Below are 27,797 nucleotides of genomic sequence, written 5' to 3' on the forward strand. Positions count from 1 at the left end.
AATCTAGCAAGGCAGGCCAACATTCAGATTCAGGAAATACAGAGAATGCCACAAAGATAACTCCTCGAGAAGAGCAACTCCAAGACACATAATTGTCAGATTTACCAAAGTTGAAATGAAGGAAAAAATGTTAAGGGCAGCCAGAGAGAAAGATCGGGTTACCCACAAAGGGAAGCCCATCAGACTAACAGCGGATCTCTTGGCAGAAACTCTACAAGCCAGAAGACAGTTGGGGCCCATATTCAACATTCTTAAAGAAAAGAATTTTCAACCCAGAATTTCATATCCTGCCAAACTAAGCTTCATAAGTGAAGGAGAAATAAAATCCTTTACAGACAAGCAAATGCTGAGAGATTCTGTCACCACCAAGACTGCCCTACAAGAGCTCCTGAAGGAAGTACTAAACATGGAAAGGAAAAACTGGTACCAGCCACTGCAAAAACATGCCAAATGGTAAAGACCATCAATGCTAGGAAGAAACTGCATCAACTAACGAGCAAAATAAGCAGCTAACATCATAATGACAAGATCAAATTCACACATAACAATATTAACCTTAAATGTAAATGGGCTAAATCCTCCAATTAAAAGACCCAGACTGGCAAATTGGATAAAGAGTCAAGACCCATCAGTGTGCTGTATTCAGGAGACCCATCTCACATGCAGAGACACACATAGGCTCAAAATAAAGAGATGGAGGAAGATCTACCAAGCAAATGGAAAACATAAAAAGGCAGGGGTTGCAATCCTAGTCTCTAATAAAACAGACTTTAAACCAACAAAGATCAAAAGAGACAAAGAAGGCCATTACATAATGGTAAAGGGATCAATTCAACAAGAAGAGCTAACTATCCTAAACATATATGCACCCAATACAGGAGCACCCGGATTCATAAAGCAAGTCCTTAGAGATCTACAAAGAGACTTAGACTCCCACACAATAATAATGGGAGAATTTAACACCCCACTGTCAACATTAGACAAACCAACGAGACAGAAAGTTAACAAGGATATCCAGGAATTGAACTCAGCTCTGCACCAAGTGGACCTAATAGACATCTACAGAACTCTCCACCCCAAATCAACAGAATATACATTCTTCTCAGCACCACATCACACTTATTCCAAAATTGACCACATAGTTGGAAGGAAAGCACTCCTCAGCAAATGTAAAAGAACAGAAATTATAACAAACTGTCTCTCAGACCATAGTGCAATCAAACTAGAACTCAGGATTAAGAAACTCAGTCAAAACCACTCAACTACATGGAAACTGAACAACCTGCTCCTGAATGACTACTGGGTACATAACAAAACGAAGGCAGAAATAAAGATGGTCTTTGAAACCAATGAAAGCAAAGACACAACATACCAGAATCTCTGGGACACATTTAAAGCAGTGTGTAGAGGGATATTTACAGCACTAATGCCCACAAGAGAAAGCAGGAAAGATCTAAAATTGACACCCTAACATCACAATTAAAAGAACTAGAGAAGCAAGAACAAACACATTCAAAAGCTAGCAGAAGGCAAGAAATAACTAAAATCAGAGCAGAACTGAAGGAGATAGAGTCACAAAAAACCCTTCAAAAAATCAATGAATCCAGAAGCTGATTTTTTGAAAAGATCAATGAAATGTATAGACCGCTAGCAAGACTAATAAAGAAGAAAAGACAGAAGAATCAAATAGACACAATAAAAAATGATAAAGGGGATATCACCACCAATCCCACAGAAACACAAATTACCATCAGAGAATACTATAAACACCTCTACACAAATAAACTAGAAAATCTAGAAGAAATGGATAAATTCCTGGGCATATACACCCTCCCAAGAATAAGCCAGGAAGAAGTTGAATCTCTGAATAGACCAATAACAGGCTCTGAAATTGAGGCAATAATTAATAGCCTACCAACCAAAAAAAGTCCAGGACCAGATGGATTCACAGCCGAATTCTACCAGAGGTACAAAGAGGAGCTGGTACCATTCCTTCTGAAACTATTCCAATTAATAGAAAAAGAGGGAATCCTCCCTAACTCATTTTATGAGGCCAGCATCATCCTGATACCAAAGCCGGGCAGAGACACAACAAAAAAAAGAGATTTTTAGACCAATATCCCTGATGAACAGTAATGCAAAAATCCTCAATAAAATACTGGCAAACCGAATCCAGCAGCACATCAAAAAGCTTATCCACCATGATCAAGGGGGCTTCATCCCTGGGATGCAAGGCTGGTTCAACATATGCAAATAAATAAATGTAATCCAGCATATAAACAGAACCAAAGACAAAAACCACTTGATTATCTCAATAGATGCAGAAAAGGCCTTTGACAAAATTCAACATCCCTTCATGCTGAAAACACTCAATAAATTAGGTATTGATGGGACGTATCTCAAAATAATAAGAGCTATTTATGACAAACCCATGGCCAATATCACACTGAATGGGCAAAAACTGGAAGCATTCCCTTTGAAAACTGGCACAGGACAGGGATGCCCTCTCTCACCACTCCTATTCAACATAGTGTTGGAAGTTCTGGCCAGGGCAATCAGGCAGGAGAAAGAAATAAAGGGTATTCAATTAGGAAAAGAGGAAGTCTTTTTTTTTTTTTTTTTTTTTTTTTACACTTTAAGTTTTGTCAAATTGTCCCTGTTTGCAGATGACATGATTGTATATTTAGAAAACCCCATCATCTCACTCCAAAATCTCCTTAAGCTGATAAGCAACTTCAGCAAAGTCTCAGGATACAAAATCAATGTGCAAAAATCACAAGCATTCTTATACACCAATAACAGACAGAGAGCCAAATCATGAGTGAACTCCAATTCACAATTGCTTCAAAGAGAATAAAATACCTAGGAATCCAACTTACAAGGGATGTGAAGGACCTCTTCAAGGAGAACTACAAACCACTGCTCAAGGAAATAAAAGAGGACACAAACAAATGGAAGAACATTCCATGCTCATGGATAGGAAGTATCAATATCATGAAAATGGGCATTATGCCCAAGGTAATTTATAGATTCAATGCCATCCCCATCAAGCTACCAATGACTTTCTTCACAGAATTGGAAAAAACTACTTTAAAGTTCACATGGAACCAAAAAAGAGCCTGCATTGCCAAGACGATCCTAAGCCAAAAGAACAAAGCTGGAGGCATCACGCTACCTGACTTCAAACTATACTACAAGGCTACAGTAACCAAAACAGCATGGTACTGGTACCAAAACAGAGATATACACCAATGGAACAGAACAGAGCCCTCAGAAATAATACCACACATCTACAACCATCTGATCTTTGACAAACCTGACAAAAAGAAGAAATGGGGAAAGGATTCCCTATTTAATAAATGGTGCTGGGAAAACTGGCTAGCCATATGTAGAAAGCTGAAACTGGATCCCTTCCTTACAGCTTATACAAAAATTAATTCAAGATGGATTAAAGACTTCAATGTTAGACCTAAAACCATAAAAACCCTAGAAGAAAACCTAAGCAATACCATTCAGGACATAGGCATGGGCAAGGACTTCATGTCTAAAACACCAAAAGCAATGGCAACAAAAGTCAAAATTGACAAATGGGATCTAATTAAACTAAAGAGCTTCTGCACAGCAAAAGAAACTACCATCAGAGTGAACAGGCAACCTACAGAATGGGAGAAAATTTTTGCAATCTACTCATCTGACCAAGGGCTAATATCCAGAATCTACAAAGAACTCAAATTTACAAGAAAAAAACAAACAACCCCATCAAAAAGTGGGCAAAGGATATGAACAGACACTTCTCAAAAGAAGACATTTATGCAGCCAACAGACATATGAAAAAATGCTCATCATCACTGGCCATCAGAGAAATGCAAATCAAAACCACAATGAGATACCATCTCACACCTGTTAGAATGGTGATCATTAAAATGTCAGGAAACAACAGGTGCTGGAGAGGATGTGGAGAAATAGGAACACTTTTACACTGTTGGTGGGACTGTAAACTAGCTCAACCATTGTGGAAGACAGTGTGGCGATTCCTCAAGGATCTAGAACTAGAAATACCATTTGACCCAGCCATCCCATTACTGGGTATATACCCAAAGGATTATAAATCATGCTTCTATAAAGACACATGCACAAGTATGTTTATAGCGGCACTATTCACAATAGCAAAGACATGGAACCAACCCAAATGTCCATCAATGATAGACTGGATTAAGAAAATGTGGCACATATACACCATGGAATACTATGCAGCCATAAAAGTGATGAGTTCATGTCCTGTGTAGGGACATGGATGAAGCTGGAAACCATCATTCTCAGCAAACTATTGCAAGGACAAAAAAAACCAAACACCGCATGTTCTCACTCATAGGTGGGAATTGAACAATGAGAACACTTGGACACAAGAAGGGGAACATCACACACCGGGGCCTGTTGTGGGGTGGGGGAAGGGGGGAGGGAAAGCATTAGGAGATATACCTAATGTAAATGACAAGTTAATGGGTGCAGCACATCAACATGGCACATGTATACATGTGTAGCATATCTGCATGTTGTGCACATGTACCCTAGAACTTAAAGTTCTAGGGTAATAATAATAATAATAATAATAATAAAATTTTAATAATAAAATAATAAAATAAAAAATTTAATAATAATAAAAAAAGACAATACATGCAGTGCACTGCTGAACATAGATGCTTATCAGTGGTTCTGCTTTTGTCCTTTGCCCTGTGATCTTTACTGGACCCTTATCAGTGGTTCTGCTTTTACCCTTTGCCCTGTCCCCTCAGAAGCATGTGATCTTTGTTGGACCCTTATCAGTGGTTCTGCTTTTTGCTCTTTGAAGCATGTGATCTGTGTACCTACTCTCTGTTCTTACACCCCGTCCCCTTTTGAAACCCTTAATAAAAACTTGCTGGTCTGAGACTCAGGCAGGCATCATGGTCCTACTGATACGTGATGTCACCCCTGGCGGCCCAGCTGTAAAATTCTTCTCTTTGTACTGTCTCCCTTTATTTCTCAGCCAGCCGACACTTATGGAAAATAGAAAGAAACTATGTTGAAATACTGGGAGTAGGTTCCCCCAATGCCTTATACTTCAGGTCTCAGTTCAATCAGTAGCCCCACTGGGAATTCCCTGACTCCCCATATAAGGTCAAATCCCACTGTGACACAGTCTCACAGTACTATGTCTTTTTCTCTCACATCACTTTCAAACTGATTTTTTTTAAATTTATTTATTTTTTATTGATAATTCTTGGGTGTTTCTCACAGAGGGGGATTTGGCAGGGTCATAGGACAATAGTGGAGGGAAGGTCAGCAGATAAACAAGTGAACAAAGGTCTCTGGTTTTCCTAGGCAGAGGACCCTGCGGCCTTCCGCAGTGTTTGTGTCCCTGGGTACTTGAGATTAGGGAATGGTGATGACTCTTAACGAGCATGCTGCCTTCAAGCATCTGTTTAACAAAGCACATCTGGCACCGCCCTTAATCCATTTAACCCTGAGTGGACACAGCACATGTTTCAGAGAGCACAGGGTTGGGGGTAAGGTCACAGATCAACAGGATCCCAAGGCAGAAGAAGTTTTCTTAGTACAGAACAAAATGAAAAGTCTCCCATGTCTACTTCTTTCTACACAGACACGGCAACCATCCGATTTCTCAATCTTTTCCTCACCTTTCCCGCCTTTCTATTCCTCAAAGCCGCCATTGTCATCCTGGCCCGTTCTCAATGAGCTGTTGGGCACACCTCCCAGACGGGGTGGTGGCCGGGCAGAAAGGCTCCTCACTTCCCAGTAGGGGCGGCCGGGCAGAGGCGCCCCTCACCTCCCGGACGGGGCGGCTGGCCGGGAGGGGGGCTGACACCCCCACCTCCCTCCCGGACGGGGAGGCTGGCCGGGCGGGGGGCTGACCCCCCCAACTCCCTCCCGGACGGGGCAGCTGGCCTGGCAGAGGGGCTCCTCACTTCCCAGTAGGGGCGGCCGGGCAGAGGCGCCCCTCACCTCCCGGACGGGGCAGCTGGCCGGGTGGGGGGCTGACCCACCCCACCTCCCTCCCGGACAGGGCGGCTGGCCAGGCGGGGGGCTGACCCCCCCACCTCCCTCCCGGACGAGGCAGCTGGCCGGGCAGAGGGGCTCCTCACTTCCCAGTAGGGGCGGCCGGGGAGAGGCGCCCCTCACCTCCCGGATGGGGCGGCTGGCTGGGCAGGGGGCTGACCCCCCACCTCCCTCCTGGACGGGGCAGCTGGCCGGGCAGGGGGCTGACCCCCCCACCTCCCTCCAAGACAGGGCGGCTGGCCGGGCGGGGGGCTGACCCCCCCACCTCCCTCCAAGACGGGGCGGCTGGCCGGGCGGGAGGCTGACCCCCCCACCTCCCTCCCGGATGGGGCGGCTGGCCAGGCAGAGGGGCTCCTCACTTCCCAGTAGGGGCAGCCGGGCAGAGGCGCCCCTCACCTCCCGGACGGGGCGGCTGGCCGGGCAGGGGGCTGACCCCCCCACCTCCCTCCCGGACGGGGCGGCTGGCCGGGCGGGGGGCTGACGCCCCCACCTCCCTCCCAGACGGGGCGGCTGGCCTGGCGGGGGGCTGACCCCCCCACCTCCCTTCCGGACGGGGTGGCTGGCCGGGCGGGGGGCTGACCCCCCCCACCTCCCTCCCGGACGGGGTGGCTGCCGGGCAGAGACGCTCCTCACTTCCCAGACGGGGTGGCTGCCGGGTGGAGAGGCTCCTCACTTCTCAGACGGGGTGGCTGCCGGGCGGAGAGGCTCCTCACTTCTCAGATGGGGCAGCCAGGCAGAGATGCTCCTCACCTCCCAGACGGGGTCGCGGCCGGGCAGAGGTGCTCCTCACATCCCAGACGGGGCGGCGGGGCAGAGGCGCTCCCCACATCTCAGACGATGGGCGACCGGGCAGAGACGCTCCTCACTTCCTAGATGTGATGGTGGCCAGGAAGAGGTGCTCCTCACTTCCTAGATGGGATGGCGGCCGGGCGGAGACGCTCCTCACTTTCCAGACTGGGCAGCCAGGCAGAGGGGCTCCTCACATCCCAGACAATGGGCGGCCAGGCAGAGACGCTCCTCACTTCCCAGACGGGGTGGCGGCCGGGCAGAGGCTGCAATCTCGGCACTTTGGGAGGCCAAGGCAGGCGGCTGGGAGGTGGAAGTTGTAGCGAGCCGAGATCACGCCACTGCACTCCAGCCTGGGCACCATTGAGCACTGAGTGAACGAGACTCCGTCTGCAATCCCGGCACCTCGGGAGGCCGAGGCTGGCGGATCACTTGCGGTTAGGGGCTGGAGACCGGCCTGGCCGACACAGCGAAACCCCGTCTCCACCAAAACCAGTCAGGCGTGGCGGCGTGAGCCTGCAATCGCAGGCACTCGGCAGGGTGAGGCAGGAGAATCAGGCAGGGAGGTTGCAGTGAGCCAAGATGGCAGCAGTACAGTCCAGCTTCGGCTCAGCATGAGAGGGAGACCGTGGAAAGAGAGGGAGAGGGAGACCGTGGGGGGGGGGAGGGGGAGGAGGAGGGCTTTTTTTTTTTGAGATGGAATCTTGCTCTGTCACCCAGGCTGGAGGGCAGTGGCGTGGTCTCAGCTCACTGCAACCTCCGCTTCCCGGGTTCACACCGTTCTCCTGCCTCAGCCTCCTGAGTAGCTGGGACTACAGGCGCCCGCCACCACGCCTGGCTAATTTTTTTTTGTGTGTGTATTTTTAGTAGAGACGGGGTTTCACCGTGTTAGCCAGGATGCTCTCGATCTCCTGACCTCATGATCCACCCACCTCGGCCTCCCAAAGTGCTGGGATTACAGGCGTGAGCCACCGTGCTCAGCCAATAATTTCATTTTTAATTATGAGGTTGGTTGATTAATATCTGTGTCCCCTAGAAAACTGTAAGCTATGCAAGGGAAGGAACCAAGTTTGTGTTAGGTTTCCATTGCACCCCCACAGCCTAGCGCACATGAGGATTTCAACAAATATTTGTTGAGAGAATAAATCAACATTGAAACTAATGGCTCACAACAGTCATTCTTACAACCCTTTTTATAAACCTGAGATTTAAACATGTCACCACTCCTAAAATATCTTTAGAACAGCTTTATATTTACTTGAGAACTAGAACTTAGCAAAATGTTATAATAATATGTGTTTAATTTAATATACTACAGAAAGCACCCCCCCCTTTATGACTAGGTAGTGGTCTAAACGTTTATTTTATACTGCACTTGATATTTTCCCATAAAAACAAGTTGGGAATGGCAAGTAAGTTCTAACCAGCCCACAAAAATCTTACTTACCCCATGAAGTAGTCAACATTGTATCGATTGGAGCTTTAAGACTAACTGCACTTTTGATCCATGAATTCAGTGTACCATTTAGTCCAGAGCACCCCTCAAGTCCAAACCCTGGGTCTTCCATGCCCTTTCAGCCTTTAGTATCTCTCTGGATCCTAAAGCTTTCTGAGACCTGAGCAAAGCAGTAAGTAATGTCTTGACAGAAGGAAAGCTCCAAAAACAAGATCTGCTAGCAGCCACAGAAAAAAGAAGGGAAGTATACAGAAAAGGCAGTGTTGCTGATAAGGGGGTTGGGTAAAGTGGACAGGGTTGCAGAGAGGGCTCAAGCAGATAGAATATCAAGGGTAAGCAGGGTGCGATACAAGCAAGTTCTATACCCGAGTAACTGAGTGAATTGTAAATCAGGTGTTCTGAAGATGGCAAATACTATATATTTGAAAACTGTTTTAACATCCTAAATCCCTCCCCATCCCCTAGCAAGAACTCTCAATTCTTATATCTAGTTACAGAAGACGTGAAGACAAACCATCAAAAATAAATATCCTAAATTCAGTAGAAAAACAATACACACCATACCTTTGTTCCATTCTGAGTAGGCAGGGGCCAAACAGCACAAGAGCAGCTCCTCAGAGAAAGCTGAAATGGAGTGAGGTTGAAATCTTCTTTTAAATAACGTTTAAAACTTCTAGAAAGGCTGCAGCCTGAACAATTCAATTTGCTTGGTAACAAATTTAATCAGATTTTATTGTAGCCAGAAAACCTTTCCGAAAGTAATTACGAGAGCACAGCAGGCAAGAGCACAGCAGGCGAGTCAGACTTCTGGCGACATGAACATTCAGCCTGCTGATATGAATTTCAGTTGTCTTCATATATCTGCCAACCTTACCATTACCCTCCCAGCTCCACCCACAGAGCCTAGCAAAGAGCACTTCAGATAAACTCTGAATTCCCCACCAGCACAGGAGTATGAAGTGTGTACTTTAGATAAACTCCGAATTCCCCACCAGCACAGGAGTATGAAGGGTGTGGGTGTGTGTGTGTGTGTGTGTGTGTGTGTGTGTTCATACATATGTGTGTCTGAAAGCACATGTATGTTTTTGCAGACACATGAATGTAGTGTCAGAGGAGAAAATATTAAGGAGAACTTAATATATCACTCCCTAATTTTGTGTATCCTTCTGTAAGTCATCCTGTCATAAACACAGATTTTGGTTTTCTTTGTAATATAATAAGAATTGCTTTGTTGTAAAAGAAAAGACCTCTGTATAGTATTTCCCACCGGGGCATACAGTTTAGGCCTGGCCTCTGTTCCTTCCCGATCCCTACCCTCCCCTGACTGTACTGTCCTCTCAACCCTGAGGGCTCAGACTAGTGGGAATTCAGAATCCAAGTCTAAATCTCTTGAGACATCTGTATGCCACTTGGTTTATTTTCCCCAGTTTGATAAATATCGTGTCTTGCCCAGTCACTGTTTCAGCTCTAGCAAGCAGGTGTTCTATGTTTCTTTAAACAAACACAATACAGTGAAGAACTAGCTGGCATTGTGCCTGCCCAGGTATTTTCAAAAACTCACCTTAAGTCCTCCCCGCTTCATTAAAATCAGTTCCTCCTTTTCCCACTGAGTGCTCTTTCTCCTGAATCCCTGGAGAATTCTGTGCCTCAAAATTTGCACTTAAAAAAAAAAAAAAAAAAAGCAACACTAAATTCTCTTTTATGTTAGTCTTGTCTCTCCAACTAGATTATAAGTTTCCGAAGCACTGGCATTGTGACTTTGAACTTGTATTTACCACAACGTTTAAAATTCTGTGTAGGAAACAACTAAGCAATTCTCAGGAAACAGCAAGAGGACAGTTGTAACCACATCTTATTCTAGTTGGAGAAATGTCTGATAGCAGGATAAAGGAAGAAAAGACTGCTATGTAGAGCAATTCTTCTAAGTAACACCTGCCCTCAAAATATTCTTTTCCTCTCCAAATCAAGAAGGTCTCTCAAATTATTCCTTCCCTAGTTCTAGATGACATCACATGACATTTTTTAAAGTGAGGTATGACTTACATACTGTAATGTGCACTAATCTTGAATGTATAGCTCTATGACTTTTTTACGCAGGTATACAGTCATGTAACTACCTCCCACATCAAGATATAGAAAATTTCTAGGACTCCAGCTAACTCCTTCCCAGTCAACATCTACTCAAATGATAGCCACTCCTCTAATCTGTATCACCATAGACTGGTTATGCCTACTCTTAAATTTTGTATAAATGGAATCATATGCTGTTTTGTATCTGGCCTCTTTCTCCTACCATTATGATTGTGGAATTTATCCATATTGTAAACATATTTCATGTTATGTGCATATTTTATTGCTGGAGGTTGCATATTCATTGCATGTTAAATAAATTCTACGTAAGCCTCACATAGGAAAAGAAAGCAGGAAACCACCAGAAGGAACTAAACCCTGAGATGCACAATTGCTTAGGGAACCCACAGGATTTGCCAACATTGAGAAAAATAGACCTCTGATTAGAAATAAAAGCCATCTATTTTCTCTTATACAAGAAACATTAGACATATGGGAAAAATTAGCTGCCAGAAATAAGCTGAACAATCAGGGCAAAGATATCTTTCTGCAAGATAGATTTAGTAAAGAAAACAAGGAAGAATTTTCAGAAAAAGAAATTTAGTGCATCAAGGAATAAAAAGGGATTATAATAGCAGGAACCTGAATTCTCTGAAGGAGAGAACAGGTGTGGCAACATCTTTTTGACTTAAATATCAGATAGAAACAAAGAGGACTTTAGAATTCAGGTAAAGGGAGTTCTGTCTGGAAGATAAGAAAGGCAGAGAACAGAGGCCCTTTCTCTTTTTTGATTTCCAACTTTTAAGTTCAGGGGTACATGTTCAGGATGTGCAGGTTTGTTACACAGGTAAACATGTGCCATGGCAGGTTGCTGCACAGACCATCCCATCACCTAGGTACTAAGCCCTGCTAGCATCCATGAGTGATTCTTCCTTTCAACAGGACAGAAGAGGAGCCTTGTTAGTAAGGTGGTAGGTGACAAATCCCTGGTAATGGGGCAGATGGAGGACTTTTTAAAACACATGAATACTCTCTGGAGAGCTGTGACGCCACCCTTTTCGCCACCTCAGACCTTCAGGAAAGTGTGTCCACACAAGGTGAATGGAATGAAAGAATGCCATTTGGGGAACACAAAGGAAAACGATGTGTTCCATGTCTGCACCAGGACAGGCTATAAGAACAGACTCTAAGAAGAGGTACAATTAGGAAATCTAGGACAAAGAAAATTGGACCTAGGTGGGGACCAAGTACAAAACCTCTTGGAATTGAAAAGAAAAAAAAAAAAAAACAGGAGTTAGGGGAGGCATTAAATTTCCCATCAAGAATGGGATGAAGAGCCAGACATTTTATTTAAATCTCAAAGTGAGGGGTAATTTTCAGGAAGGTGTCACATAAATGAAAAGGGGTAACAAAAAAGGAGAGAACAAAAGGATTTTTCCAATAAAATCATGGGTGCCAAAACAAAACAAAAAAATAGTGGAGATCTTAAGTAGCAGAATAATATGCCAAAAACCAAACCTGGCAACTGTGAAACAGATAACCAATTTAAGGAATCTCCTAAAAAACAGAGAAGTTATGAAAGAAAATTAAGAAACAGGAAGAATAATATATGATAACTTCTACATAACAGAAATTCCAGAAAACAAATGAAGGAATGATCAAGAATAAGTTAACATTTTTCTCAATAGAAGAAAATCTAGATTTCATATTTAAAGAATCTAAGGATTGTTGGGCAGGAATACTGAAAAAAGCCATATTACAGATAATCTGTTGAAATTTGTAAATGACAGAAAAGAATCCTACAAGAAATCCTACAAACTTCCAGAACACTCCCCTACCCTCCTCACATTCACTTCTCCCAACAAAAGACACTCCAACACCTTCACCAAAATCAGGTGTCTGCCAAGGGCAAAGAAACCAGTGGACATTGCTCTCTTATTTGGAAATAAAATGCCAGGAGACCCAGTGGAGTGATGTTTACAGAATTCTGAGGGAGAATTCTGAGGGAGAATTCTACAGCCAAATGGTGACTCAAGTGTGGCTGTAAAAATAAAGGCCTTTTCAGACTTGTAAGGACTCTGAACACACAATTTCCAACTGTGATCTCAGAAATCAGTTCCACAGTATACTGTTCCCCTCAGCCTCAGAGTCTTTGGTGAATCTCCAGGTAACAGAGAGTTTCATCTCCCAAAGAGGCCCTCCAGTCTTCTCTGGTAAAGGTTTTAGATACTCTCGCCTTCCCAGACATCTGAGCTTCATTTTCTCCTGTGTCTCCAGAGCTCTTTTTGCTTTTTTTTTTTTTTCCCTTCTGTTCTGTCCGACCTTAGCTATTACTGTTTTTCAGGTGTCCTTGCCTCACCATTCTCTTATTACAGAGACTATGTCTGTCTTACTCATTTGTTTCCAAAACCTCCTCGAGTAAAAAGAGGAATTTGCTGGAAGGGTCTGGGGAGATCTCAAAAAACCCAGCATAGAAACCTTAGCCCATCTGGCCTCATGCAAGGCCGGAGTCTCGGGCTCTAATGTCAGCACTAGAGAAAAACACGTATCTTCCCTCTCTTCCTGTGTCTCCATGGTGTGGGAGAGGAGGGAAGAAGAACTAACCTGAACGGCCAGCCACAGGCATTCACAGGGTCAAGTGCATGGTGGGCAGGGCCACTGAGCTGAGTAGCATCTTCTACGTCTGTGTTCCACCCAGGAGTGGGGGCAGTGAGGGGAGCAGGCCTGGAGTTTTTAGGCTACTGGTGGGCCTCAGAATCTCCTCTGCAAGCACTTTAGAACTTCCAAGTCTCAAAACAGAAATCCAGAATGGGCAGTAGAGGACCCCTCTTAAGCCTCTATGTCATGTACTCTGTCTTTTATCAAAGAAGGCTACACTGGGATTTTTAAGATATTGTGCTGATTAATAAAAATCATTCTTTCCACCCATTTGCAACTGAGTCTTTGTGTGGGTGCCTGCCTTAATTTCTAGAACCTAGAGAACTCTCTCCCTAAGTAGCCTTAGTGAAACCTGAATTCTTTCTAGGACTGTGCTAGATTTTGGAAGGCAAGCACTATACTATCTTCTTTTTGTTGCTCATATCTGGCCAAGAGCCTAGATCAGTGGTACACAGTAAATGTTTAATAAATGTTGATCAGCAAACAATATCTTAGCATATTCATTTCTTGGAAGTATTAACTAGTTTGCTTTTGTAACACCTTTTAGTCCAGCTTTCATTTTCCATTTTCCCTTCCTGAAAACACTCAAAGGCCATTTCTGTCTCATTTTATCATTCCTGGAAGAATATCACCCAAGTATATCAGGCAGTTTTAAGTCTTTTCAAAATTCATGGAAATAAGTATGGAATAATTTTTACCAACCAATATTAATGGCAGTGCAGAAGAAAAATACAAATGCAATATAATTGTTTCACTGAATTTCTTTTTTTTGTTTTTTTTTTGTTTTTTTGTTTTTTTGTTTTTTTTATTATACTTTAAGTTTTAGGGTACATGTGCACATTGTGCAGGTTAGTTACATATGTATACATGTGCCATGCTGGTGCGCTGCACCCACTAACGCGTCATCTAGCATTAGGTATATCTCCCAATGCTATCCCTCCCCCCTCCCCCCACCCCACCACAGTCCCCAGAGTGTGATATTCCCCTTCCTGTGTCCATGTGATCTCATTGTTCAATTCCCACCTATGAGTGAGAATATGCGGTGTTTGGTTTTTTGTTCTTGCGATAGTTTACTGAGAATGGTTTCCAATTTCATCCATGTCCCTACAAAGGACATGAACTCATCATTTTTTTATGGCTGCATAGTATTCCATGGTGTATATGTGCCACATTTTCTTAATCCAGTCTATCATTGTTGGACATTTGGGTTGGTTCCAAGTCTTTGCTATTGTGAATAATGCCGCAATAAACATACGTGTGCATGTGTCTTTATAGCAGCATGATTTATAGTCATTTGGGTATATACCCAGTAATGGGATGGCTGGGTCAAATGGTATTTCTAGTTCTAGATCCCTGAGGAATCGCCACACTGACTTCCACAATGGTTGAACTAGTTTACAGTCCCACCAACAGTGTAAAAGTGTTCCTATTTCTCCACATCCTCTCCAGCACCTGTTGTTTCCTGACTTTTTAATGATCGCCATTCTAACTGGTGTGAGATGATATCTCATAGTGGTTTTGATGTGCATTTCTCTGATGGCCAGTGATGATGAGCATTTTTTCATGTGTTTTTTGGCTGCATAAATGTCTTCTTTTGAGAAGTGTCTGTTCATGTCCTTCGCCCACTTTTTGATGGGGTAGCTTGTTTTTTTCTTGTAAATTTGTTTGAGTTCATTGTAGATTCTGGATATTAGCCCTTTGTCAGATGAGTAGGTTGCGAAAATTTTCTCCCATGTTGTAGGTTGCCTGTTCACTCTGATGGTAGTTTCTTTTGCTATGCAGAAGCTCTTTAGTCTAATTAGATCCCATTTGTCAATTTTGGCTTTTGTCGCCATTGCTTTTGGTGTTTTGGACATGAAGTCCTTGCCTGTGCCTATGTCCTGAATGGTAATGCCTAGGTTTTCTTCTAGGGTTTTTATGGTTTTAGGTCTAACGTTTAAATCTTTAATCCATCTTGAATTGATTTTTGTATAAGGTGTAAGGAAGGGATCCAGTTTCAGCTTTCTACATATGGCTAGCCAGTTTTCCCAGCACTATTTATTAAATAGGGAATCCTTTCCCCATTGCTTGTTTTTCTCAGGTTTGTCAAAGATCAGATAGTTGTAGGTATGCAGTGTTATTTCTGAGGGCTCTGTTCTGTTCCATTGATCTATATCTCTGTTTTGGTACCAGTACCATGCTGTTTTGGTTACTGTAGCCTTGTAGTATAGTTTGAAGTCAGGTAGTGTGATGCCTCCAGCTTTGTTCTTTTGGCTTAGGATTGACTTGGCAATGCGGGCTCTTTTTTGGTTCCATATGAACTTTAAAGTAGTTTTTTCCAATTCTGTGAAGAAAGTCATTGGTAGCTTGATGGGGATGGCATTGAATCTGTAAATTACCTTGGGCAGTATGGCCATTTTCACGATATTGATTCTTCCTACCCATGAGCATGGAATGTTCTTCCATTTGTTTGTGTCCTCTTTTATTTCCTTGAGCAGTGGTTTGTAGTTCTCCTTGAAGAGGTCCTTCACATCCCTTGCAAGTTGGATTCCTAGGTATTTTATTCTCTTTGAAGCAATTGTGAATGGGAGTTCACTCATGATTTGGCTCTCTGTTTGTCTGTTGTTGGTGTATAAGAATGCTTGTGATTTTTGTACATTGATTTTGTATCCTGAGACTTTGCTGAAGTTGCTTATCAGCTTAAGGAGATTTTGGGCTGAGACAATGGGGTTTTCTAGATATACAATCATGTCGTCTGCAAACAGGGACAATTTGACTTCCTCTTTTCCTAATTGAATACCCTTTATTTCCTTCTCCTGCCTGATTGCCCTGGCCAGAACTTCCAACACTATGTTGAATAGGAGTGGTGAGAGAGGGCATCCCTGTCTTGTGCCAGTTTTCAAAGGGAATGCTTCCAGTTTTTGCCCATTCAGTATGATATTGGCTGTGGGTTTGTCATAGATAGCTCTTATTATTTTGAAATATGTCCCATCAATACCTAATTTATTGAGTTTTTAGCATGAAGCGTTGTTGAATTTTGTCAAAGGCTTTTTCTGCATCTATTGAGATAATCAAGTGGTTTTTGTCTTTGGCTCTGTTTATATGCTGGATTACATTTATTGATTTGCGTATATTGAACCAGCCTTGCATCCCAGGGATGAAGCCCACTTGATCATGGTGGATAAGCTTTTTGATGTGCTGCTGGATTCGGTTTGCCAGTATTTTATTGAGGATTTTTGCATCAATGTTCATCAGGGATATTGGTCTAAAATTCTCTTTTTTGGTTGTGTCTCTGCCCGGCTTTGGTATCAGAATGATGCTGGCCTCATAAAATGTGTTAGGGAGGATTCTCTCTTCTTCTATTGATTGGAATAGTTTCAGAAGGAATGGTACCAGTTCCTCCTTGTACCTCTGGTAGAATTCGGCTGTGAATCCATCTGGTCCTGGACTCTTTTTGGTTGGTAAACTATTGATTATTGCCACAATTTCAGAGCCTGTTATTGGTCTATTCAGAGATTCAACTTCTTCCTGGTTTAGTCTTGGGAGAGTGTATGTGTTGAGGAATGTATCCATTTCTTCTAGATTTTCTAGTTTATTTGCGTAGAGGTGTTTGTAGTATTCTCTGATGGTAGTTTGTATTTCTGTGGGATCGGTGGTGATATCCCCTTTATCATTTTTTATTGTGTCTATTTGATTCTTCTCTCTTTTTTTCTTTATTAGTCTTGCTAGTGGTCTATCAATTTTGTTGATCCTTTCAAAAAACCAGCTCCTGGATTCATTGATTTTTTGAAGGGTTTTTTGTGACTCTATTTCCTTCAGTTCTGCTCTGATTTTAGTTATTTCTTGCCTTCTGCTAGCTTTTGAATGTGTTTGCTCTTGCTTTTCTAGTTCTTTTAATTGTGATGTTAGGGTGTCAATTTTGGATCTTTCCTGCTTTCTCTTGTGGGCATTTAGTGCTATAAATTTCCCTCTACACACTGCTTTGAATGCGTCCCAGAGGTTCTGGTATGTTGTGTCTTTGTTCTCGTTGGTTTCAAAGAACATCTTTATTTCTGCCTTCATTTCGTTATGTACCCAGTAGTCATTCAGGAGCAGGTTGTTCAGTTTCCATGTAGTTGAGCAGCTTTGAGTGAGATTCTTAATCCTGAGTTCTAGTTTGATTGCACTGTGGTCTGAGAGATAGTTTGTTATAATTTCTGTTCTTTTACATTTGCTGAGGAGAGCTTTACTTCCAACTATGTGGTCAATTTTGGAATAGGTGTGGTGTGGTGCTGAAAAAAATGTATATTCTGTTGATTTGGGGTGGAGAGTTCTGTAGATGTCTATTAGGTCCGCTTGGTGCAGAGCTGAGTTCAATTCCTGGGTATCCTTGTTGACTTTCTGTCTCGTTGATCTGTCTAATGTTGACAGCGGGGTGTTAAAGTCTCCCATTATTAATGTGTGGGAGTCTAAGTCTCTTTGTAGGTCACTCAGGACTTGCTTTATGAATCTGGGTGCTCCTGTATTGGGTGCATAAATATTTAGGATAGTTAGCTCCTCTTGTTGAATTGATCCCTTTACCATTATGTAATGGCCTTCTTTGTCTCTTTTGATCTTTGTTGGTTTAAAGTCTGTTTTATCCGAGACTAGGATTGCAACCCCTGCCTTTTTTTGTTTTCCATTGGCTTGGTAGATCTTCCTCCATCCTTTTATTTTGAGCCTATGTGTCTCTCTGCACGTGAGATGGGTTTCCTGAATACAGCACACTGATGGGTCTTGACTCTTTATCCAACTTGCCAGTCTGTGTCTTTTAATTGGAGAATTTAGTCCATTTATATTTAAAGCTAATATTGTTATGTGTGAATTTGATCCTGTCATTATGATGTTAGCTGGTGATTTTGCTTGTTAGTTGATGCAGTTTCTTCCTAGTCTCGATGGTCTTTACATTTTGGCATGACTTTGCAGCGGCTGGTACCGGTTGTTCCTTTCCATGTTTAGTACTTCCTTCAGGAGCTCTTTTAGGGCAGGCCTGGTGGTGACAAAATCTCTCAGCATTTGCTTGTCTATAAAGTATTTTATTTCTCCTTCACTTATGAAGCTTAGTTTGGCTGGATATGAAATTCTGGGTTGAAAATTCTTTTCTTTAAGAATGTTGAATATTGGCCCCCACTCTCTTCTGGCTTGTAGGGTTTCTGCCGAGAGATCCGCTGTTAGTCTGATGGGCTTCCCTTTGAGGGTAACCCGACCTTTCTCTCTGGCTGCCCTTAACATTTTTTCCTTCATTTCAACTTTGGTGAATCTGACAATTATGTGTCTTGGAGTTGCTCTTCTCGAGGAGTATCTTTGTGGCGTTCTCTGTATTTCCTGAATCTGAACGTTGGCCTGCCTTGCTAGATTGGGGAAGTTCTCCTGGATAATATCCTGCAGAGTGTTTTCCAACTTGGTTCCATTCTCCCCATCACTTTCAGGTACACCAATCAGACGTAGATTTGGTCTTTTCACATAGTCCCATATTTCTTGGAGGCTTTGCTCATTTCTTTTTATTCTTTTTTCTCTAAACTTCCCTTCACGCTTCGTTTCACTCATTTCATCTTCCATTGCTGATACCCTTTCTTCCAGTTGATCGCATCAGCTCCTGAGGCTTCTGCATTCTTCAGGTAGTTCTCGAGCCTTGGTTTTCAGCTCCATCAGCTCCTTTAAGCACTTCTCTGTATTGGTTATTCTAGTTATACATTCTTCTAAATTTTTTTCAAAGTTTTCAACTTCTTTGCCTTTGGTTTGAATGTCCTCCCGTAGCTCAGAGTAATTTGATCGTCTGAAGCCTTCTTCTCTCAGCTCGTCAAAATCATTCTCCATCCAGCTTTGTTCCGTTGCTGGTGAGGAACTGCGTTACTTTGGAGGAGGAGAGGCGCTCTGCGTTTTAGAGTTTCCAGTTTTTCTGTTCTGTTTTTCCCCCATCTTTGTGGTTTTATCTACTTTTGGTCTTTGATGATGGTGATGTACAGATGGGTTTTTGGTGTGGATGTCCTTTCTGGTTGTTAGTTTTCCTTCTAACAGACAGGACCCTCAGCTGCAGGTCTGTTGGAATACCCTGCCGTGTGAGGTGTCAGTGTGCCCCTGCTGGGGGGTGCCTCCCAGTTAGGCTGCTCGGGGGTCAGGGGTCAGGGACCCACTTGAGGAGGCAGTCTGCAGGTTCTCAGATCTCCAGCTGCGTGCTGGGAGAACCACTGCTCTCTTCAAAGCTGTCAGACAGGGACATTTAAGTCTGCAGAGGTTACTGCTGTCTTTTTGTTTGTCTGTGCCCTGCCCCCAGAGGTGGAGCCTACAGAGGCAGGCAGGCCTCCTTGACCTGTGGTGGGCTCCACCCAGTTCGAGCTTCCTGGCTGCTTTGTTTACCTAATCAAGCCTGGGCAATGGCGGGCGCCCCTCCCCCAGCCTCGCTGCCGCCTTGCAGTTTGATCTCAGACTGCTGTGCTAGCAATCAGCGAGACTCCGTGGGCGTAGGACCCTCCGAGCCAGGTGTGGGATATAGTCTCGTGGTGCGCCGTTTTTTAAGCCGGTCTGAAAAGCGCAATATTCGGGTGGGAGTGACCCGATTTTCCAGGTGCGTCCGTCACCCCTTTCTTTGACTCGGAAAGGGAACTCCCTGACCCCTTGCGCTTCCCAGGTGAGGCATTGCCTCGCCCTGCTTCGGCTCGCGCACGGTGCGCGCACACACTGCCTGCGCCCACTGTCTGGCACTCCCTAGTGAGATGAACCCGGTACCTCAGATGGAAATGCAGAAATCACCCGTCTTCTGCGTCGCTCACGCTGGGAGCTGTAGACCGGAGCTGTTCCTATTCGACCATCTTGGCTCCTCCCCCTTCACTGAATTTCTTAATTTTTATGTCTGTGTTAAATTTAACAGCAACTGAGTGGGGAAAGATTTCAGGTCATCTTTTCATTGTTCCATTCATGGCCTGTGCAGATAAGTTGCATCAGATCTGATGAGAAGTAGACTCAAATGAGTGAGCACTGTTTCTCTTCTTGTGGGGTGCTGCTGTGGGGTTCATCTTTCTTTCTAGACCAAGGAGATAGCTAAGAAGGAGAGAATTCACTGTAGTAGTTCTTGACTTGCATGTTGTAGGTTGCTCTTTATCTCCACCATGACTGATTTTAGCCTAGGGCTTTGGATCAGGCATAAACAGCCAAAGTTACTAACCTAACAGGCCAGACAACTTTGCCATTCCATAGTTCTCATTTAAAAAATCTATCCAAGAAGCCCTACCTACCTCAAGTCAATCCCCAGCTTCCTAAGCATTCAAGGCCTTCAGTCTATATCCTCAAGGGAACACATCTGTAGAGACCTTCCTACCACAAGTGACACGTCAGCCCAGCCAAACACTCAGAGGGCACATTATCATGCTAAGTCCTACACTAAGTGCTAGGGATATAAAATCAAATAGAATTTCAGCCTTCACCTTCAGGAGGTTACAGCCCAGTGAAGGAGACAGACATCCAGCCAGAAAATGTCAGTAAAATGTCAGCAAATGTGACAAGTGACCAATTCCTCCACCTTGGTTCTAAGCATTCTCCTCTACCCCATAGTCGAGAATCTTAAGCTATTGTCTCTTTCTCTCCTGATTCTTAAATCTTTCCTATCTGTTCCTTCCTTTAGCATCTAAATGTGTGGAAGCTTCTCCCATTTTAAAAACTGTAAAACTGGCCGGGTGCAGTGGCTTACTCCTGTAATCCCAGCACTTTGGGAGGCCAAGGTGGGCAGATCACAAGGTCAGAAGATCAAGACCATCTTGGCCAACATGGTGAAACCCTGTCTCTACTAAAAATACAAAAAAATTAGACAGGCATGGCAGCACGTGCCCGTAGTCCCAGCTATTAGGGAGGCTGAGGCAGAAGAATTGCTTGAACCCGGGAGGTAGAGGCTGCAGTGAGCCAAGATCATGCCACTGCACTCTAGCCTGGCGACAGAGTGAGACTCTGCCTCAAAAAACAAACAAACAAACAAACAAAACTGTAAAACTACAATTCTTTCTTTACTTACTGTTACCATCTAGTATTAACCCTTTCTCTTTACTTTCAGAGCCAAACTTCTGGAAAGAGGTGTATTCTCTCTACCTCTCTCTCCTCCTCTTCTTTCCATTCACTCCTTAAGCCACACAGTATGGATTTCACCCTCGTCATTCCACCAAAAGCATTCTTCCTGAGGTCAAAAATATCTTTCTGGGTGGGTGCGGTGGCTCACATCTAATCCCAGCACTTTGGGAGGCCAAAGTGGGCGGATCACTTGAGTCCAGGAGTTCGAGACCAGGCTGGCCAACATGACAAAACCCCATCTCTACTAAAAATACAAGAAATTAGCCAGGCGTGGTGGTGCACGCCTGTAGTCCCAGCTACTCGGGAGGCTGAGGCAGGAGAATCACTTGAACCCGGGAGGTAGAGGTTGCAGTGAGCTGAGATCACACCACTGCACTCCAGTGTGGGTGACAGAGCAAGAGTCTGCCCCCCCCCAAAAAAAATCTTCCACATCATGATATTCAAATAATGCATTCTAGTGTAGTCAGCCCCCTCCTGGACATCTCAGCTCCATCTGGCACAGTCAATGATGTCCTCCTTTTAAAAACACTCTCCCCTTCGGCTTCATGAAACATTCCCTCATTCCCCAAATTCCACAAAACACCAAACCCTTTCCCCTTGAAGCAGACACACTGCCCTAGTCCAAGCCCACATAGCTCTCGTCTGAACCACAGCAGGAATGTCCCAACTGAGCTTCCTGTGTCTCCTCTCGCCACCCTGCCCTCAGCCCACTTGCCACATCACAGCCAAATGAGCTTTATTTAAAATATCAGATTTGATCATATCTCTCTTTAAACTCTTAATGATTTCCAACTTCCATAAGGATAAAGTCCAAAATCCTTAGCGTGGCCTGCCATAAGCATGCTGGTCTGATCTGTGCCTGCCTCTCTAGACTCAGGTCAAATCACCCTCCCCAGCCCTCTCTCCATTCTGGCCGGTGTGACCTTCTTATGGTAAAAAAAAAAAAAAAAAAAAAAAAAAAAAAAAAAAAAAATATTGCATGGACTTTCTCATTTCAGCTGTTCTCTCAGCTTGGAGTGGTCCCCCTCCTCATCCTTGCCTGGCTAACTCCTACTCACTACTCAGATTTCAACTTAAATGCCACTTCATCTAGAAATCTGATTCCCAAGGAACTGGTTAAAGCCCAATATGATCATACAGCTTGTATAGCACTGTAGTTCTTCTTAACAGTCAGCACACCAATTATTACTTATCCAAGGTTTATCTTTACCCCTAGACATGACTGAATGAGAGCAGGGGCCATGCCTGTCTTGTTCATTGCAATGTCCCCAACACCTGGCCTGGTGCATATTTTTAATGAATTAAGAAATGAATGAATATACTGAATGCATTAAGAACAATTAAGAGGGACACCTAAACCAGTCTATAACAGGAAAATGAAGGCCAAGCATTTTCCAAATCTATAATACTACGATTTCTGGAGGAAGAATGCATAGAAAGAGCCAGATGCTTGTAAAGGACAGGTGTATTTACAGAAACAGCAAAGGTGGGTAGAAGGGTTTTAAAAGAATGATTGTTATTCTGAAGTGTTATAAAATACAGCAGGATCTAGGGTGTGAACAAAGTCTAATAACTCTGGCCAGTAGCATGTTCTGAGAGAACATATGTTATATTAGATGAATTTATGTTGCATGTTTAGCTAAGTAAAGGATACTTACACAATCACTTCTAGAATGAGTTATCTGGAATTAGCTCATGCCCATAAATCAACACAACCCAGGCCTGGAAGAATCAAGGCCTTATACATGCAAGAATTTGACATTAAAAAAAAAAAAAGCAGCATTAGCAATCCATAAAAAATGTTAAATCACAAATGTCTAGAGCTGTAAGGAACCTTATATTATCCAGTGCAACCCCGCTACACCTCCTATCTTTCTCATCCCAGGAGTGTGTAATATGGGAAGCTGAGGCCCTAGGAGGTTAAGTCACTTTCCTCTGGTTACATGTCTACTTTGTGGCTAAACTGGTCGTAGAAACTGGGTCAGCTGGGCACAGTGGCTCATGCCTGTAATCCTAGCACTTGGGAGGCCAAGGCGGACAGATCACGAGGTCAGGAGTTTGAGACCAGCCTGGCCTATGTGTGGAAACCCGTCTCTACTGAAAATACAAAAATTAGGCAGGTGTGGTGGGGTGCGCCTGTAGTCCCAGCTACTTGGGAGGCTGAGGCAGAAGAATCACTTGAACCCAGGAGGCAGAGGTTGCAGTGAGCCGAGATCTCACCACTGCACTCCAGCTTGGGTAACAGAGTGAGACTCCGTCTCAAAAAAAAAAAAAAAAAAGAAAGAAAAAAGAAAACAGGTCTGTATTTCAATGCCTCCTAATTATCTGTAACTTTTGATTCTGTAAACTTCAATGAGACTACTCCAAACCATGGCCTGAAGGTGGTTTTCTGGAAACCCTTACCTTCCTCCAGTCTTGATACCGATTCACTATATAGCATATCCTGTGTGAAGAGAAGCCTGTGGGTGCTGCTAACCTCAACACCTACCCCCTACCACCCACCTGCTGAGGGGCTTAGGAGTTCATAATGGCAGTAACTGAAACACTTTGAGTAACTCCTTTAAATGATGTCCTGTTCTGTGGCATTAAGTAACATCGCTCATCATCTGTCCTTTGTGATTTCTCAGTCACCTTGCTGTCGTATTTGGGAAATATAAATATTTGGGAATAAACAAACAATGTAAATAAATGTTTGGGAAACTTCTTGTGTTATAGAACATTATAGAAAATATACATATTTGTTTTCATCTATCTATCTATATAGATATATAGATATCTTCTGCATCATGATATTCAAATAATGCATTTTAGTCAGCCCCTTCCTGGACATCTGAGCTCATTTGGCACAGTCGATGATGTTCTCCTTCACAGTTAGTTCCTGGTTCATAACTCCCACATCCCTTGTTACAGTCTTTCGTTATAATGCTGGGTGTGTTAGGTCTCAGGGGCAGGCCTCAGGACATAATCTCTTTCCTGCGTTCCTTTTACCTGACCCAAGGCAGGATTCTAATGTTCCCTGTCTTTCTGATTGTGGGTCTTAAGAGTCTCCCCGATGAGGGCCTCACCTCATACCCTGGGGGAAGGAATGCTGATGTCATGAAGTTTCCATAAAAATCCAAGAGGACTGGGTTCAGGGAGCTTCTAGATAGCTGAACACATGGAGGCTCCTGGAGGGTGGAGCCCAGGGAGGGCATGGAACTCTGCATCCCTTCCCCTATGCCTCTCCCTATGTGTTTCTTCATCTGTATTCTTAGTAATATTCCTTATAATAAACAAGTAAATTTAAGTGTTTCCCTGAATTCTGTGAGCTGCTCCAGAAAATTAATCAAACCCAAAGAGGGGATTCCTGGGAATCTCAACTTCAAGCTAGTTGGTCAGAAGTTTCAGAGGCCCAGACTTGCAACTGGTGTAGAGGAGACAGTCTTGGGGACAGAGACCCAACCCATGGGATCTGACGCCATCTCTAGGTAGATAGTGTAAGAATCGAATTGGAGGACATTTGGCTGGTGTCCACTGCTTGAAGTGTGGCAACCAACCCCCTAACCCCCAACATATTTGGTCATAGAAGTCTTCTGTGTTGATTGTTGTAGTGTGAGAGTAAAGACACAGTTTGAGAGAGTTTCTCCCTACACAGCCACTGATTGCACAATTTAGAATGGCTAAGGTGATAAAGTTTGTGTTATGTACATTTTACGACAATAAAAAATAATTACTCAACAACTTCCAGCTCCAGCCATGATGGTAAGCCCCACTCCTCCTAGATCCTCCCTCTTACAACTTAAAAACATAAAATAAATAAATTAAGATTGAATCCTGAAACATGTTCAATCAACCCATAGGAAGGTACAAAAAAGAGAGACAGAGGGACAGGAAATAGAGGAAACAAAAAGAAAACAAAGTAGTGGGGCAGATATAAGCCCTAACATATCAACAATTCCCTTAAATGTAAGTGGTCTAAATACACGAATTAAAAGACAGAAATTTGCAGAGGGGATAAAAATAAAAACATGTTCCAACAATATGCTATCTATAAGAAATTCACTTCAACTTCAATTACACAGGTGGATTGAAAGTAAAAGAAAGGGGAAAAGATATACCCTGCATTCATTAATCAAAAAAGAGCAAGTCTTGGCTATATTAATATCAATGCAATCAGTAATCCTTGTTTTTAAACCACAGTTTTAAAATTTCACTAGGAACAGCCTTGAAGAGCCTCTGTGTTTCAAGAATGCTGACATCTGCCAAAGGCTTTGCAGCCCTGTCTCAGACTGGCTCAGTCCACTTTAGCCCAGGTCATGCAGATTTGTCTCCCATTAGATGTGAAGAAACAAAGTGAAAGTCTCCCTTAATCTGCTCTTCTGCCCTCCCCACAAACCAATTGAAATAACATTGAGTCATTTTTCTAGCTTTGTACTGACAGAATTTTAAAGATGAATAATATTGTGTGAGAATTTTGAAAAAAGGGTATGCTCATAATACCGATAGGAACATAAATTGATAGAGTGTTTTTAGCAATTTGACAGTATCTACATACAGATGCTCCTTGACTTACAGTAGGTTGTGTTCTGATAAAACTATTATAAGTTGAAAATAATCTTAAGTCAAAAATGCATTTAATACACCTAACCTACTGAACATCATAGCTTAACCTAGCTTAAACATGCTCAGAACAATTACACTAGCTTACAGTTGGGCAAAATTATCTAATTTAAAATCTATTTTATAATAAATGTTGAATGTATGAGGTAAGAGTATCGTACTACTTATCACTAGCTCTGGAAAAAGACCAAAATTCAAATTCAAAGCAGTTTCTATTAAATGTGCCTCACTTTCACATCACTGTATAAAGTTGAAAAACCATAAGTTGAACCATTGTAAGTCAGGACCATCTGTAATCTATATAATAACTTTTAAATGTGAATATCCTTTGATTCACCAATTCTACTTCTATTCTAGTATAATTTTTCTAATGAAATACTTTGGCATTTATACAAAAAGATGTCCATTGCAACAAAATATTGGTAACATCAACAGAGGAATGAGCAAATACATTATGGTACATTCTTCTGTGGAATACTATGCAGCAGTTAAAGAAGTAAATTTATAGGTACTAAAATGTTAAAGAAAACAAAATGAAAACCAGGCCTGAAGAATTCTTGAGCAGACAAAATTGGTTATGCCTCATCATAAGCTTGCTTGATTTACAAGCATAAGTGAAACTTGAGCTATATTTTATAAATGCCTATATTAAAAACAGAACTTAAGCTCAACCAATCAGAAGTAGCCAATAAACTTATGTAACTAGGGACTTTCCAAAGGGATAGACCAAATAAGGCAACTGTATAATTGTAACCAATCAAATATTTTCTTTGCTTTACTTCTATGTTCATCCTATAAAAGCTGCCCTCTTGTGTTCCCTCCATGGAGCTCCTAAGCCACTTCTGGTTTGGAGCTGTCCCATTCATGAATCATTGTCTCCTCAAAGAGACTCTGAAATGTTGTTGTGCCTTAGTTTACTTTATAACAAACATAAATAGGGCTTTAGAACACATTTTTATGGATGTATACTGTTTCACTTGGGGTGTATAAAAAATTCCTACTTATAATAATGGTTTAAAATTTCAAATTTATTAGTGCTATGAAATTGCTACACTATTGCTAGTAGTGATATATTATTTTGCTCATCAGCACATGAAGCCTGGAATAGAGTGGTTATATTTGAATCCCCAGAGCATCTTAGAGTCTAGCACATTATATTTACTTAAAAATTGTTTAATTAACCAATTGATGAAAAAGGCCAGCAATTCCAAACTTCCTTCCAGCTCCAGTTCTTTGATTCTAACTGGAGAAAAACTGCCCTTACATATAAAATGTTCATGACAATACCTATCTCAGACAGCTGCTATGATGATAAAGTATCCAAAATTGCTGAGGTGAGGGGTGTTATAATTTGGTAGACAAATTCCAGGGGCTATTTGTTCTGTTGTACTCCTCTGAGTTACTCCTCATTGGACAAAACTACTTCTCTACAAAATTCAGACTCGCTCTGAGAAGTTTCAGAGAGCTAATTTCAGTGTGTATGAAGGAGGAGGGGCAGGGAGTGAAGGAAAGACAGGTGGAAATGTCAAACACTAAAACCACTGCTGTAGTTGAGAACAAAGCGGAAGCTGACGGTCAGCACTGATCATGAGTGCTAGACTTCTTAAAAAAGCAACGGTCATGTTACGGAAAGTCTCACATTTGTTAAATGCTTTAAGCACACAGTGTATTTGATTCTCACAACCAGGAAACTCTTGAAATCCAACCTCCAGAGACGTTCTAATCCAGTTCTCTCATCTACCTGTCATTCTTTGGTCATGCTTGATGGGAAACTAGATTGCAAACTTTTAAAAATTACTGGGGCAAAGAAAATTTATAAATTTGTAGATTCATTTCCTGAAGCTGCCATAGCAGATGACCGTAAATGGAGTGCCTTTAAAAAACAACAGAAATTTATTATCTCACAGTTCAAGAGGCCTGAATATGAAATCAAGGTGGCAGTAGGGTTGGCTCCTTCCAGAGGCTCTGGGAGAGAACCTGGTCTGGCTTTTCTCCTGGCTTCTGATGGGTGCTGGAAACCCTCGGCATTCTTTTGCTTATAGATTCATTGCTTCATTCACCTCCAACTTCACATCATCTTTTCTGTTTTTTTTTTCTTTCCTGTCTGTCTCTTCTCCTC

At 42.7% G+C, this 27,797-nt stretch overlaps 1 protein-coding gene across 3 annotated transcripts in view; it reads right to left on the minus strand.

Annotated features, from left to right (window-relative positions):
• CMAH (cytidine monophospho-N-acetylneuraminic acid hydroxylase) overlaps nt 1-27,797 on the minus strand; it is a 135,984-nt gene that overhangs the window by 79,171 nt on the left and 29,016 nt on the right. The window contains exons 2-4 of one of the 3 annotated variants that reach the window (XM_063811859.1): nt 9,861-9,958; nt 8,864-8,923; nt 8,291-8,459 (exon numbers count right to left, since the gene is read on the minus strand). In XM_063811859.1, the coding sequence (XP_063667929.1) occupies nt 8,291-8,295 (5 nt within the window). In that variant the 5' untranslated portion in view covers nt 8,296-8,459; nt 8,864-8,923; nt 9,861-9,958. Of the gene's footprint in view, nt 1-8,290; nt 8,460-8,863; nt 9,187-9,860; nt 9,959-27,797 lie in introns of those variants that run through there. The other 2 variants (XM_063811858.1, XM_063811857.1) reach the window with 2 other exon arrangements.

This window comes from Pan troglodytes, chromosome 5, assembly GCF_028858775.2.
Source record: "Pan troglodytes isolate AG18354 chromosome 5, NHGRI_mPanTro3-v2.0_pri, whole genome shotgun sequence".
In the NCBI taxonomy this organism is placed as follows: domain Eukaryota; kingdom Metazoa; phylum Chordata; class Mammalia; order Primates; family Hominidae; genus Pan; species Pan troglodytes.